This window comes from Salvia miltiorrhiza, chromosome 2 (genome assembly GCF_028751815.1).
Source record: "Salvia miltiorrhiza cultivar Shanhuang (shh) chromosome 2, IMPLAD_Smil_shh, whole genome shotgun sequence".
Taxonomy (NCBI): domain Eukaryota; kingdom Viridiplantae; phylum Streptophyta; class Magnoliopsida; order Lamiales; family Lamiaceae; genus Salvia; species Salvia miltiorrhiza.
This window is the reverse complement of record NC_080388.1, coordinates 22,375,068-22,391,243: the sequence shown is the minus strand read 5'-3', so window position 1 is coordinate 22,391,243 and position 16,176 is coordinate 22,375,068. Positions and strand designations below refer to the sequence as shown.

General features: G+C 38.8%; 2 protein-coding genes across 6 annotated transcripts; both read left to right on the top strand.

Annotated features, from left to right (window-relative positions):
* The first annotated feature begins 6,449 nt into the window (after positions 1-6,449).
* On the top strand, positions 6,450-7,208 carry LOC131008139 (uncharacterized). The gene has a single exon (XM_057935033.1). It carries the CDS (start codon positions 6,450-6,452, stop codon positions 7,206-7,208), a length of 759 nt encoding a protein of 252 aa, XP_057791016.1.
* An 839-nt stretch (positions 7,209-8,047) lies between these two features.
* On the top strand, positions 8,048-14,595 carry LOC131011594 (vacuolar protein sorting-associated protein 22 homolog 1). 5 transcript variants are annotated; one of them, XM_057939360.1, is made up of 9 exons: positions 8,048-8,544; positions 9,991-10,128; positions 10,722-10,817; positions 10,918-11,028; positions 12,052-12,187; positions 12,405-12,559; positions 13,578-13,685; positions 14,117-14,206; positions 14,301-14,595. In XM_057939360.1, the coding sequence occupies exons 3-9, from the start codon at positions 10,767-10,769 to the stop codon at positions 14,400-14,402; spliced, it is 753 nt and encodes a 250-aa protein (XP_057795343.1). In that variant the 5' UTR covers positions 8,048-8,544; positions 9,991-10,128; positions 10,722-10,766; the 3' UTR covers positions 14,403-14,595. The 5 variants fall into 5 exon arrangements, with proteins under 5 accessions (XP_057795343.1, XP_057795345.1, XP_057795346.1 ...); XM_057939362.1 differs by having other exon boundaries at positions 10,719-10,817; XM_057939363.1 differs by lacking the exon at positions 9,991-10,128.
* Positions 14,596-16,176: the final 1,581 nt, after the last annotated feature.

Here is a 16,176-nt window from a genome sequence, read left to right as displayed (position 1 = left end):
TGTATACTCTCATCGAAAATCAATGCAATATAGATCACTTACCATAAGCTTGCCAATCGTCTACAATCTCCATCGCTAATAGTGTGCCAGGACTAAGATCAAAAAAGTCTTTTTCTTTGGGTTATAATGTAGGGACATTGGTTAAGGTAGGGAAATATATGCTAAGTGACTCAAAATAATTAAGAACACCAACACTTATAACTTCACAAATCAAGTATGGAATACATTTCATCTTCCACCCGACTATGCCACCATAATCACACAACTCAAGGGATTTAATCATCACAAAACAGAACTAAACACTCTTTTATGCTTTCCATTTATTTCCAACAAACAAAGTCGATATTCTAATCAATTTCTCAATGTACACTCGACTTCACACTTTTTTCTTTTTCTTTTTTTTTCCCTTTTTTTTTCTTTTTTTCAACAATTTTTTTTCTTTTTTTTTTCACAACCTTCTAGAGCTTATTATAGTAAATAGTAGCACAATATCATCCCTTCTTTTTCACAACCCACTATGATATTCACCACACAAAGATCCCCATATACTTCATCACCCCCTATCATCCGGCTAAAGAATAAAAGCTAAATAGGCTCAAAGTGGATAACGAAGGATAATTTTTTTCAAGGACAGTGTTTGGGATAATAATGTGGCTAACAAAAGATGGCCTAAAATCATCTCTTAATCCTGGGCACAACAACAACCTCGACACAGAAACCTTGGCAAGTTCTAGAAGATCACCACATGCATAATCAAACTCACAACAAAGAATAAACTGTGTATGATAAACAGTTATGGCTCAAATCCTCACATGTTTATTCAACGTCCAAAAGTCAAGGTCAAAATCACTACAGAATTATGCAAATTAGTTTCAATTATACTCAAATCATCAAAGAAAATTAAATTCCAAATTTTTTTCACAGAAATCATCATTGACATCTTACCAGAAATCTAATGGAGCTAACAATCACACACCACCAACCAAGCAAGATAAAACAATAAAGCCAACAAAAATAATAAAAGTGATACACATATCTACTCTCACCCCCCTCCCCCAAACTTATTACAGAACATAAGTTAGAAAATAAGTTTGGATGGATGATGATATGTGTGTCACTACTCACAGAAACACATGCTCCATGGTGGTAGTATGGACAAGGCGCAAGTTCCCGCATCTTCCAAGCTCAACTGCACTAAACTTCCAAACAAAACAAAGAAACAAAAAGAAACTAAAATAAAGAAAAATATAACAAAGAAAAACAGTTGGGCTACCTCCCAACAAGTGCTTAATTTAACGTCTAGAGCTCGACGATACCTCATGGCTCATCCTATCCCCACACGATGGAAAACAAAGATAGGCATCAAAAGAAGACAAACCGCTAAATCCCATAACACCTCTGAAACGGTAAGCCAACCAATAGCACAAGCAACAACAAAGCTATCGGGATCATCCTGCTTCAAAGAGATCTCCAAGAACTTGGTCATTTTTTCATCATTACGTGGCTTGGCCAAGCAGCAGGGGAATGGAGCATCAAGCTTGTAGTTGGACTTGGGAGGAGCAGGAATAGAAACATGCTTTATAGCAGCAGAAATATGAGGGATGCTAAAATCATCCTTTGGAGTAGAGGGCTTATCAACTGCTATTTTCTCAATCTCCTCATCTTTCTCCTCGGCATCCTGCAGCTTTGAATATGACTGATGCTGAGCACGCCTGTCCAATTCTTCGAGCAATCTTTCCAGATCTTCCACTATACGCCTATACTCTGAGGGATACATCAGTCAAACATCAGGAGCCATGAAATAAAAAAAATAAAAAAAAAAAGCCTGAAATAATGCCTAAGTCCTATCAAAAATATTAAAGTAAATTCTACACAGTCCCAGGCAACGGCGCCAAAAAGTTGATCACTATTTTTATAGCAACAAAAACTGCAACTAAACAGTGTAATTGTAGCACAGAAACAGCAAGTCGAGTATCGTATCCACAGGGACTATTATAATGAATCACTCTAAGTAATCCCGAGTAAACTCTAGTAGTATTCAGGCAAACTCCCACGAGAACGAAGAACAAAACTAAAATACAAACAAAACAAAATAAAACAGGATAAAAACTCAAATAATAAAAAAAAACTCTGACCCTAGGGATGTACTATCGTTACTCAAACACATGCATTCAATTTATTAATTCAATTACCAATTTAATCCAACCATGACGAAAGATCACTATATTATTCACAAGCTTCTCTAACGAACACCTATGAACGTAGGTTAATTTACCCATTTTCACAATCAAGACTCCAAGGAATAAATTAACTCCAAATAGCACACAAAAAATAGCTTCCTATAGCTTCGCATGTCGCATTCAAGACTCAAGGCTAACACTATATCATGCATTCCTGAATCGGCTGAACAATTATCGCATTCAAGACTCAAACTGAACAGCTAGACATGTAAATTATTGATCAGGCAATTCACAAGAAAACAAGCACCAGGAATCATGAATCACAAGTTGGAGGGCAAATCGATATCAACAAATCAAACATACATATTTAATCAACTTTGTACAAACCCTAGGTTCAGATAAAAAAACTAGCTAGACATCATAAAATAAAATAAAAGCATAAATAAAACAAAGCAATTGAAATAAATAAAATAGATAAAACCCGAAAGAATGTTGAATGACAGTTTGAATCTTGTAGGAAAATAAAGCTAATCTATGAAAACAATAAAATTCTAAGTTTAAAACTGAAAAGATGGAGAAAAGAGATAAAGAGATGTGAAAAGATGTGTCTAATAGGTCAGAGAAAGGACCTATATATAGGCACAGGAGATAAATACAGTTTAGAACTCGAAAATACTGAGAAAATATAAAAAACCCGAAAATTCCCGAAAATTCGGAAATTTCCGTCGGACACTATTCACTGCTGCGCGCGAATTTCTTATTTCGGCGATATCTTTCTCGTCCGAACTCGTATCGAGACGAAGTACAACTTTCATTCAGACCAACAGTCCAAATTCGAACTCCATATTTGTGTAAAAAATCATCAAAGTTCAAGCAAGTAACACATTTCTCAAGATAAAGCAATTTAAGCACAAAACAATCATCAAAACTCAATTTCCTATAAAATTAATATCATAAGAACACTAAAAACCGTGGAAACATGAGTATTATCAAGAGGTGATCGTGAGTCTGATCATCAAGCTTGCAAATGGAGCACAATTTTTGCACTCCTTCCAATCTATCCACTGTTTTGAGTCGGTGTTGGAGTGCCAACCAAAGAGTGATAGAGCATCGTGGAGGGATATATGGTTTCCAAATAGCTTTGTGCCAAAATGCTTTCACACCTTTAGGTCGAAAGCATTCATAAGCCCCTGCCGTGAGATTTGAATCTGCCCACTCAAAGAGTGACTCTTGCGCCTTCAGTATGGAACTTGCATGCTTCTCAATGAGTAAGTCCCGAACCCCACAAATGTTCTTGATGAGAGGTTAATCTGTTGAGTGCGGTTGTAGGGTCCAAATGTCCTTTTTGATATATTCCGTGTGAACCCAAAGTATCCACAAGGACTCTGCTTTGGAATGGATATTCCCAAGATTTTTTATGAGGAGCGCCTTGTTCCAAGTGCTAAGGTCCCGCAGAGCTAGTCCTCCTTCCTCCTTGGGGAGGCAAACTTTTTTCCACGCCACTTGTCCCGCTACCTTACCCCAAAATTTTGAATTTTTTTTTTATAATATATCTAAAAATGTTGTTATTATTGTTATTATATTTGTATTTTAGTAAAAAAATGTCTAAAATGTATTGAATGCCCCCAAAATTTTTTTTAGTAAATGTTGAACTATATTATCTATGAAAATGTTATTATTATTATTATATTTGTATTTTAGTAAAAAATGTCTAAATGTATTGAATGCCCCCAAAAAAATTTTTAGTAAATGTTTTGAACTATATTATCTATGAAAATGTTGTTATTATTATATTTGTATTTTAGTAAAAAATGTCTAAAATGTATTGAATGCCCCCAAAAAAAATTTTAGTAAATGTTTTGAACTATATTATCTATGAAAATGTTGTTATTATTATTATTATATTTGTATTTTAGTAAAAAAATGTGTAAAATGTATTGAATGCCCCCCAAAAAAAATTTAGTAAATGTTTTGAACTATATTATCTATGAAAATGTTGTTATTATTATTATTATTATTATATTTGTATTTTAGTAAAAAAATGTCTAAAATGTATTGAATGCCCTCAAAAAAAAAAAAAAAAAAACGGGGGCTACCGCCCCCGAACCCCCGTAACAGTTCAGCCCCCCCCCCCCAAAAAAAAATCCTGGCTCCGCCACTACTTACCCCACACAAATGTTCTCACGATCCTATTGAGTCTTTGGATGACTACAGCCGGAAGGGGGAAGATTTGAAGCCAATAACATTCTGTACCTTGGAGGACAGTTCGTGCCAACTTAAGCCTTCCTGCCATGGAAAGGTTGATGTCTGTCCAGTTGAGGATGCCATCGGAGATCTTTTTGATAAGAGGTTCATATTGGGCCGCCGTGAGCTTCTTGGATGCGAGGGGGATACCCAAGTATTTAATTGGGAGTGATCCAACCTCAAAACCAAAGAGGTCGATGATCTCCTTCCTTTCTGTGTCTTTCATACCAGCCAAGAAAATTTGGGATTTTCTTTTGTTGATTTTTAGTCTCGATGCCCCTGCAAACTTCTTAAGTGTGTCGTCAATGATCTCCATGGAGCCAAGGTCCCCCTACCAAACATGAGTAGGTCATCGACAAAGGTGAGATGTGTGATTTTGAGACTTTCACATTTCGGGTGGAAATTGAATTCCTTCTCTCTCGTGCGAAGTTGGAGTAGCCTCGCTAAGTACTCCATGCAAAAGAGAAAGAGCGTTGGTGACATCGGGTCCCCTTGCCGTAAGCCTCTTTTGCCTTTAATAAAATGGTGGTGTTTTCCATTGATGGCTAAGGTGAAAGTGGCCGAGGTAACACACGTCATTATCCATTGGATAAAAGTTGTGTGGAAGCCAAGGCCGACAAGCACCCGTCCCAAGAAGGTCCATGAGATCGAGTCATATGCTTTTTGAAGGTCGATCTTCAACTTGCATCTTGGTGAAATCCTCTTCCTCTCGTACTTCCTAATCAATTCCTGGACCAAAAAGATATTATCAGTAATAGAGCGGCCTTTGACGAAAGAAGATTGAGAATAATGAATTATATTATTGAGAGAAGACTGCATTCGATTGGTAAGGATCTTTGTGATGATCTTGTAGAGCACATTAGTGCATGCAATCGGCCTGAAGTCGCCCACTGACGGGTTGTGGTTGATTTTTGGTATGAGAGTGACGATGGTATGATTTAATTCCTTAAGGATCAGCCCATAGTTAAAAAACTCGTGGACTGCCTCAAGTAATTCAATCTTAACCGTCGCCCATTCCTTCTTAAAGAAAGCTGCCGAGAAACCATCGGGACCCGACGTTTTTTTGTTGCCAATGTCCCACAATGCATCCTTGATTTCTTGGTCTGAGATGGGGGCAACCATTGCATCCTTCTCGCAAAGTTGAAGTCTCGGCCCCTCCTCAAAAGCACTCCACTCAATGGGGTCCGACTGTGTTTCCGTGCCAAAGAGATCCTTATAGTGGTCGCCAAAAAGTGATATTATCTCATTCATGTCTCTAGTCTCCTCTCCATTATCCTTGCATAAGAAAGAGATAGAGTTAGTGATATTTCTTTTCTTAACTATGGAGAAAAAATATTTGAAATTTTTATCCACAAAGTTTAAATGTTGGCATTTGGCTTTTTGCTTGAGGAAGTCCTTTTCGGCCAAGTCAAGGAGGAGGGCCTCCTTTCGTGCGCCTATTTCATCTTCCTTGAGTGCAGTGTTACAAGGATCTTTATCAAGCATCTCTTGTATTGCATTAAGCTTCAATCTTGCTACACTTGCTCTCTCCATTAGGTGGGCACAATCCTTATTGTTGAAATTCCTAAGGACTTGTTGTAGCTTTTTGAGCTTCATGGAGAAATTTAGTTGAGCTTTCGTATCCAATTTTTCTATCCATGTTTCCTCCACTAGCTCATGGAACTTCGGACTCTGCATCCAGAAGTTAAAGAATTTAAGTGGCCGGGAAAAATTCTCAACGGTCGAATTCAAATGACCGTTGCCTTCTCAACGGTCGAATTCGGCCAATTTTAATATATTTTTTTTTCCTTTTCACCTATATAAAATCATATATCCCCTTCCTCAATCACAAACACTATATCAAACTACTCATTTTCTCTTCAATTCTTAAAGAAAATGTCTTCATCCACCAATTCTTCCAACAATTATTCTTCCTCAAATTCTTCATCCGACGAAGAAGTTCATGTTGATCCCGCACAACTTCCTCCTATTCTTGATCCTACTCAAGCCCCCGATTTATTTTTTATGAGATGTGCTGTGAATTTTATGACAGTGGCAAGTTCATATCGTTTCGATCCACCTCCACCACGCCCGAGGAAAAAGCGGATAGTGGTTCGTCGTGACCGTGAAGGTGGAGCCGAGCGCCTCCATCGCGATTATTTTTCTGTCGATCCTGTTTATGAGCCACAATTCTTTCGCCGTCGATTTCGCATGAGCCGAGAGTTGTTTCTACGCATTGTCAATGCGCTAGAAGTCGATCCTTACTTCCAACAACGTCCGAATGCTATTGGCCGCTTAAGCTTCTCCCCGATCCAGAAGTGCACTGCCGCTGTTCAACAATTGGCATACAGAACTGCTGCTGATTGTTGTGACGAATATATCCGTATAGGAGAGACGACGGCGTTGGAATGCTTGAAGAAATTCTGCAAGGCCGTCGTTCGTATCTTTGGCGGCACGTATTTGAGGCGGCCAACAGCTGCCGATGTGCAACGCATCACTGCAATGCACGAAGCCCGCCATGGGTTCCCGGGAATGTTGGGGAGCCTAGACTGCATGCATTGGGGATGGAAGAATTTCCCCGTGGCTTGGCACGACGCCTACACTCGAGGGGATCAAGGCGAGCCAACAATTATATTAGAGGCCGTTGCTTCACAAGATTTGTGGATTTGGCATGCATTTTTTGGAGTCGCTGGGTCCAACAACGACATCAACGTGCTCCACCAGTCCACGCTATTCAACGATGTTTTAGTGGGGCATGAAGCGGCTGTGCACTTCCTCGCCAACAATTCTCACCACACTCGATGATACTACTTAACAGACGGCATCTATCCGGACTGGCCGGTGTTCGTGAAGAGCTTCCAGTTTTCGAACGATGAGAAGAAGCGGAGGTTCAAGGTGATGCAAGAAGCTGCAAGGAAGGATGTGGAACGAGCTTTCGGTGTTCTTCAGGCTCGGTGGGGTATAATCAGAGGACCGTCGCGTTTGTGGAAGGCAGAGCAAATGAGTTCGATCATGTTTGCATGCATCATATTGCACAACATGATCATTGAGGATGAAGGTGGAAATGCAAGTAATTTTGATGGTGACGGCGGTGAGGGACCAAGTTCTCCTCCTCAAACACAATTCAATTCCGGAGCACCACCGGAGTTCGCCGCCTATTTGGCACGGAATGCAAGCTTGAAGGATGCACGATTGCATGCTCGCCTCCGTGATGATTTGGTTGAGCATCTATGGGCACGCTTTGGTCCGGTTGACCCGTAGTTCGACGGCTTTAAATTTTTCGAAAATTGGATGTTTTAAATATTTGTTGTTTTTTTTATTTGTAATGTTTGGATTTTTAATTGAATAAATTTTATGTTGTTAAAATTGAAGTTGTTTAATTTAAATTGAAAAAAGAATAAAAGTAAAAAGAAAATGAAATTAAAATCTATTGAGTCCGGGCGGGTGCAATACCATTGCTGGACTGGGTGCAATAGAAGTGGGGACACCCACTATGGGTGCACGGTTGTTGATGCTCTAAGAAAGCCAACATCCAATTTGGACTCCAAATGTCCAGAAACCAGAAATTGCAGGGGCCAATTTGCAAATAAAAAGAATAGTACCCTTCCCTCTTTCGTCATCTTCCGCATTCACCGAAGTAGGGATGTCAATGAGCGGATTTTACCCGGACCAGAACCATTAAAATTGTTACGGTTTCGGAACCAGAACCGATCCATTGCTTATTAGATCCACACCGGACCGGACCATTAAATGATAAATAAAATGGTTTTGGGTAGGTTAATTACCCATGGGTCTTATCAGATCTATAGACCCAATAATATCCATTACCAAACTTAAAAAAGCCCAAAAAAGACCAAAAAAGCCCATGGTCTCAAACGCTCAAATCTCAATTCTCGTCTGAATTTGAAAATTGGATCTGCACGCAGCGTCGCAGCCGCTTCACGCTCACCTCAATTCCTCCGCCTCCGCCGCCGATTGGTGTCGCCTCGCTGCTGATTGTTGTCGCGCTCTCCGGAATTCGCTGCTCTCCGCCGCTCCGGGAGTTCCTGCCCTCTCCGCCGCACGCCGCCGCGCCGGGAGTTCCTACGCTCTCCGCCGCACGCCGCCGCCGCGCCGCGAAGCTGCTCCTGCACTCCTCAAGGTAAACCCTCCAGCACCGCTAAGCTGTCCTTCCTTAAACAAAAAGCTCACCTACTCTGAATTAATTTAATTCTGGAAATTTAGAAGCTTCTGCCAAAATGCCCCAAATTGAATTTTCATAAAGGAAGCAGATAAGGAGCTAATTGAAGTTTTACCCAATAATTTACTCAAAAAATGCATTCCCAAATCCAGTTTGTGTTGCTTTGGTTAGCTTATTTGGTTGAATGCTGAAAACTGCTTTGTTGATGAGAAGTATGATGATTTGAGCGTGGATGAATTCTCAAAATGTACCAGTTGCAGTCGCAGCTACTTCCCTTCACCATCTCCAACTTTGTCTTCCTCTGTTTGTCAAGGGAGAGAACTTGATTCTTGAACTCTATGAAAGACTAAACCAATCCTTTAATATCAAATCCATTTTATTTTGTTCTGTTTTATTTTCTTGAAGAGTTGGGAGCTTCTTGTTTTGTCTGCATCCATTTTTTTGCAATAGTTTGGAGTTCTGAGAAATTATTTCCCTTTCTCTTTGAGAAAATGTTGTCTGCTTCATTGAGTAATCAGCAGATGACTCTGCCTTGTAGCAGGTGATTTCATCCTTCATTTCTTGTCATGATTTCCATTATTGTGTGTGTGTCTGTGAAGTATGATCAGAATATGCCAAATTGCCAATAGAGGAGGATGACTATATTCATCTGCTAGTCTGCTACAGTTGTAGATTGGCTACTGAGTTTGAGAAAATTTTGTTGCCTTTTTTACTATCTTCTGCTGCTGCATGTATTTCACATACATTCCATTTTCAAGAATCAAGGATAATACTACTAATTTTTTAGTGGGGGTGTGGAGAAAACTTTTTTAAAAAATAAAAAATAATTTTTTCGAGGGGGGGAGGGGTGGGTGGGGTTGAGGTTGAGGGGGTGGGGAGAAAAATTTAAGAAAAAATAAAAAATAATTTTTTTTTGGGGGGGGGGGGGGGGGTCGTGGGGTGGGGTGGGGGGTGAGGGGGTGGGTGGGGTTTGGGGAGAAAAAAAAAATTGGAGGTGGGGGTGTGGGTGGGGTGGCGCCCGTGGCGGGTCAGCAGCAAAACGGGTCGGTCTGGACCCATAACAAACGGATCGGATCGGATCGGATTTGGACCCGTCAGGTTTAGGGTCTAAATGGGTCGGGTCTAGAACCAGAACCAGAACCGTTGCTTATAGCTCAACGGGTAATGAACGGTTCTGGTTCTGGTCCGGGTAAAACCCACCCATTGACATCCCTACACCGAAGTGCCGATTTCGCTTCCCAATATCTCTCTACCTGCGAATCCAATCGATACATTCACTCGCGCGCATATACGCATACAAAACCCCTTCCCTCCGTCACAGTCACAGACTCGCGTCGCCTCTCCCTTCCCCCTTCGCATTTGTTAGATTTAATTAAATAATTAGTAATTAATTTGTTTCATGTTTAGCAACCGCACCACTCTCTCGCACTCGCACACAGTCACCCAATTCCCATATTTATTGCCCAAATCGTCGCATCCATCTCCACCTCGCCGCCACGCCGCCGCTGCCATGTCGTGAAAAGTATCAGCTTTCAATACTCTCAGGTTCGATATCTTCGTCCCTTGAATAGATAATTGATTATTACCTTTTTGCGCTGCCGATAAAACAGGGATTTGAATGCCTGGGTTAAGTGCTTTCCTATTTATTGCAAAATCAAAGATATTTTCTGGGCTGCCTGCTGATTACTTGTTAGTTTTAGTCCCTAATCAAAGTAGTGACAAAATTGATCTCATTTCACAGTTCTCGACTTTTTACAAGTGTTTTTGGGTTGTTGTTGATTGAATTTAGTTAGTTTTCATTTTATTTTGTTATTTGGCTTGTTTATATAAGAATCAATAGGACACAGAAGAAAAAGAAGCTCCAAACACAATGTTTGCAAGTACATAAAAACCAAAAACTGAACGAACCTGGCTCTGTGTCCAGTTCTGTTTGAAAATCCTCGAATTTTCAGTTTCTGTGGCTCACAGAACTGGCCGAATGCTCATCTGATGGCTAAGTATATAAAGTGATGAAAATCCACACATTTTCGTTTTGATTTTGGAATTATGAGTGTTTCCTGAAATTTTCTTTTATTTTAAATAATATTTTTACTCCAGTACCTAGTTTGATCTCTATTGTCTTCTCCTGGTTTCAGCAGAAAGAAAAGTTTCTGTGCAAAGCTCAATTGATATAGAATAACATAATGAGGCGTAGACCTGGAATTGGAGGTTTGCAGAATGCCGCCGCTGCTAGGGTTCTTCCTGCTCTTTCTCTCTATTTTTATATATAAACGTGAATCTTTCTTTTTCTTTGGGTCTATATTTATTTTGATATATATTTTTGGATAATTAAAGGATCAATACCGATTGCTTGGAGAAAATGTGGCAAAATTGCGGACGGATCTCATGAAAGAACAACTCGCTACATTTCGTTCTCAGCTAGAAGATTTTGCCCGCAAACACAAGGTCCTCTTTTCTTTTTCAGAAATAAACCATATTTTCAATATTGACAAAAAAAAAATGCATGCTAATTAATTTCATCAAACTAGGCTGGGTCCACCTTTCCATTACAGGATACTCGTGTTGGCAACCAGAAATTTGTGTGGAATTAATTCTCGACTGAAAAATAATGAAGTAGATTTCAAATTTCCATGTCAACTAGAAACAACATCATCTGACTCAATTCCACCCAAATTTTCAGTGGCCAATGCGATTATTGGTATAGAAAAAGTGGGCCAATCTGGATTTGAAAATAAATAAAAAAATATTGGGTATTATTATGTCAATATTAAAAGTGTGGTCTATTACTTAAAAACAGCAAACTTTTATCTAGATAGTGATATTAACCCTTTGAATAGTTATTATATTATGTCTTCTCTTGATTTTAGTTATTCTTCTGTCTAGCTTTTATCAGTAACATTTTCTTTGAGTAATTTATATCTCAATAGCTCTTGTGTGGTGCAAGATGACACTATTTCGAAGAAACTAATTAGTTTATAGTTAAATTGAGCTGGAACTGTGCTAATTAATCACTCGAAGTCTATCCAGGGATTGTAACTGATTATGTTGTTTTAGTTTTTCTGAAAAAGTGTGAAAATGGTAAAATAAGACGGCTAAAGGTCTTGTTGGTTGGAATGTATGATAAGATGTCGAGTAAAACACAATATATGAGAAATCCCACTTCAGCTCCTTATTGTTTGGTCTAGGTTAAAAAAAGAAAAGAAATATATGCATCAAAAGGTGATAACTCCCTCTACCTTATTTTTTTCACTCAGAAAGTCAGACGAATTTGGTGAATCTTTTAAAGAATTGAAAAGTTTATTGCCTTCTGTGCCGTAACTTTCACGATACCAAATAAGAAATACTATTTCATCTTTGCAGCTTCTGGTTAAAGTTACTTCACACTCTTTTGCTATAATTGATTCCCCTAATTCTTTATCGAAATATTTGAAGTATTAGCTTGTCTCATCATTCTGTGTGGCTCGATAGAATGACATTCGCAAAAATCCAGCATTTCGGTCGCAATTTCATGAGATGTGTGCCAAAGTAGGAGTTGATCCTCTGGCTTCTAACAAGGGTTTCTGGGCTGAGCTATTGGGCATTGGTGACTTCTATTACGAACTTGGTTGGTACCTCACTTCTTTGTTGATCTCTTGCACAAAGTTGGTTGCCAGTTGCCACATTTATATTATTGCCTGTCACTATTGTATTTTGAGAAGTATCTAGTTTCACTCCATGGTGTATTTTATTTTATTCATAACATTTTCGTTTTCATGTTTCTATTATGTATAGGCAGTCTCTGTTATTTCACTTCTAACTGTAATCAATCTGGATCTAGACAGGTGTGCAAATTGTTGATATTTGCTTGGCCACTAGACCTCACAATGGAGGTCTGATCAGCTTGGAAGAACTTTGTAAACTGCTTGGTCAAAGAAGGAAAGGAACTCGTGAGGCTATCTCTCAGGATGATTGTTTGCGTGCCATAAGTAAGCTGAAGGTAATTTGGTCTTGATCTTATTGCTGATGTTATGTTAGTGGAATATGTTGAATACCCCACAAGTCTTTGTTAAATGGTTGTCTAATTAATTTTAGCAATGAACTTGGATGGAAACAATTATCAAGTGACAAGCTATATTTGATTGCTTTCCAAAATAAATTTCTCTATTGGAACAAAAATTGTGGTTTATTTTCTCATTAGCACAATACAAGCCTTTCTTTCTCCTAAACTTATGAATTATGATACAACATGAGATCTCTTCTCTCGCCCAATTTTATATTTATGTGCACATCTGTCTGCATGCATATATTTGATTTGCCTCATTTTCTATATATATATATATATAGGGAGAGATTCAAATGAGAATTTTAATTTATAATAAGAGCGGAGAACGATTTCCAACCTTTAGATTATGAAGATCTACGGTGGATGCATCATCTTGATGGATGAATGCACTATCTGGGTTCGAATCCTAGAGGGAGCGATATTATTATTATCGTCATCATCATCACCATCGAGTGCAATTAAGTGCACAACGAATGCAGTAACTTTACACTTCAGTGCAGTGTTCTTATTTTAAATTGCGGTTTTTACTATAACCTACCCATATATATATAGGGGAGGACTAAAATAAAAACACTTCTTAAAATATAAAATATAAACAATTTTCAGCCCTTAGATCATCAAGATCTACGGTTGATTCGTAACCCTGTTGGATGAATTCATGGTCCTGAGTTTGAATCCCAAAGGTAGCAAAAATTTATTTTTCACAATTCGTAATCTTGTTGGATGAATTCATACGTGTTCTATATTAAATTCATACATTGAAAAACGTTTTTATTTTTATTTTAAGAGGTGTTTTCACGGTAGCCATTCCCTATATATATATATATATATATGTGTGTGTGTGTGTGTGTGTTTGAGATTTTTTGTCATCTTTTTTATTTTATTTTATTTTGTTTTATTTTATTAATATCATTGAGATTTACACTATTAAACACTTAAAATTGTTATTCAGGTGCTCGGGAATGGTTTTGAGGTGATATCTCTTGGCAAGAAGAAGCTTGTTAGATCTGTCCCCACAGAATTGAATAAAGACCACAATGAAATTTTGGAGCTAGCACAGGTTTCCCCTTTGAGTCATTGACGAATTTTGCTTCTGTATTCTTGATTTTATCACTTTCATTCTCTATATGTATTTTGCACTTCACATGTCTTCTTGAGCCACATTTTATCATTTCCTAAATAGGCGCAGTATGAATATATGCTATCAAACTTTCTATTCATGGTTTTGGTTGCTTGTCATTGTCAAAACTAACACCGCCTTAAGTTGGTTACTAAAATTTGGGGATCCCACCAACTAAGGAGTATCTCTAGGGAGCATCTTGTTGATCCTACTCTCGTCTTACCCCTGCCTAATGATTGTAAATTGACGTGTGTCCTTAGTATCCTCTTGTTAGAGGTTGTGTGTATGTTATAGTGTGTGCTTTCGTTATTGTTAGCTATAACTTCTAGTACTTAATCTTTATGTAACGATTTGTTGTGCTGTATCCTTAGGGTCAAGGCTTTGTGACAGTCGATGAAGTTCAGAGACGGCTCTCTTGGACATCTGGACGCGCAACTGATGCCCTCGAAACTTTACTAGAAGTAAGTTGTTGCTGCCATTTCGTCTATTTAGATGCTTAAAACTCCAATTCCGAACGAGTATAACGAGCTTTTCTGTATATGTTGGATAATACAGGAAGGTCTTGCCATGATTGATAATGGACACAAAGATGGTAGAAGTAGATATTGGTTTCCCTGCGTATCATCTGTGTCTTCCTACACAGCATCCGATGTGTAATTTTTGTACAATGCAATGACTTAATTGTCGTGATTACTAAGGAGTGTTGTGTTGTCAGATCTGTATGGAATATAGCAGCTTCTGTGCTTCTATTTGGAATGTTGACTATCTATCCTGCTTTCTATATTTATTCTCCAAAAACATGTATTCAACACTTATTTCTTTTAGAAATATTATACCATTTGTGTCTTTAGATCATTGTAGTATTTACCTAAAAAAAAAGATATATTATAGTACTCCTTCCGTCATATAAAAATATGTATAGTTTTCATTTTTCATCCATCCCATAAAAATATGCATACATCATTTATAGTAATAATTTTCCCACTAAACACTTTCTCCACTCATACTATATTTTACAGAATTTTTTAAAATCTGTGTCGTTCCATACTATAAATGTTTTTATGGGATGTAGGGAGTATATGAACTCCAATTATTTGCCTTATGCGGTGCTTATTACGCTCAATTAGTCAGGTATTCTCTATCATCAATACCCGTGTTTAGATTTAGGTGAGTATTCTTGAACTTGCATAATTTAAAAAGTTTAGATTTAGATGGGTATTCTTGAAATTGCATAATTTAAAAATTTGTGATATCGTGCATGTGTTGAATTGGGCACCTATGTGATATCTTTTGATTGGATTTTGTTATATTGCATTGGTGTCACGTATGAGTACAATTTTGATCAATTGATGCACATTTGAATGTTACGTAAGAAAGTCAATGGTAGTATGTGTATGAGGATCGAGAATAGAGATAAATGAGTGAGAAACAAAGTGATCACGAGAAGATTAACTGGGCGACCGCCTCGTGGATCGCCGAGTTCGTGAAGAAGTGAGTAATGAATTTGACGATCGCCAAAAGAACTGGAGAGCGAGGTGCAACTCGACAATCAACTCAGTGATCACCATTCTTACTTCATATATTCTAATCTTGAGCCAGATCGAGAAGTCAGAGCAGACCAGCTCTGGATGCCAGAGCAGACCAGCGGAAGGTCAGAGCAGACCAGCTCTGCGAGGTCAGAGCATACCAGCTCTGGATTCCAGAGCAGACCAGCGGAAGGTCAGAGCAGACCAGCTCGGCGAGGTCAGAGCATACCAGCTTTGCGAGGTCAGAGCAGACCAGCGCGGGGAGGTCAGAGCATACCAGCTCTGGGGATAAGCTCTGGAGATGAGTTCTAGAGGTTAGCTCTGGAGATGTCGATGGCTGGATCAGTGGGAGCAGAGTGAAGCAGTTGCTGGGCGCCAACTGCCACAACCCACGATGGGCAGTTTTGAGTTAGTGGGGCGAAAAACTGCCCGACAGTTAGTCTCAGCCGTGTAGACGGTTTTTGCCTAGTGATGGGGGTTGTCTATCACATTTATATATTGTAATTGGCTGTGAGCTGGACAGCAAGAGAGTTGTGCACGAGCCTTGAGCATAGAGATAGGTCCTTGTAATTTTATTGTGGGAATAAAATTAAAGGTTGGGGCGTGGTGTTCCCGTAAATCGTTGTGTGTTGCTTAAGGTTGTTCATGTTGATGTCCGCTGCGTGTGAACTTTGATTCGTGCATAACACTTGTGAGCCTCATACATTCTAAGTGTCAAAAGAGTGTTGGTGAGGGAAGAAGCTGGTCGGATTGTGGGAATTCAGCGCTGCACGGGGCGAAAAATTCATATTTGCAAAAGCCTTCACCAATTCAATAAAATTCCCACGATTCGATGAAGATGAAGACTCATCATGACCTCTAAAAGCACAACCTTGAAGTGCAAGCCATCGGACGCTTGTGATCGA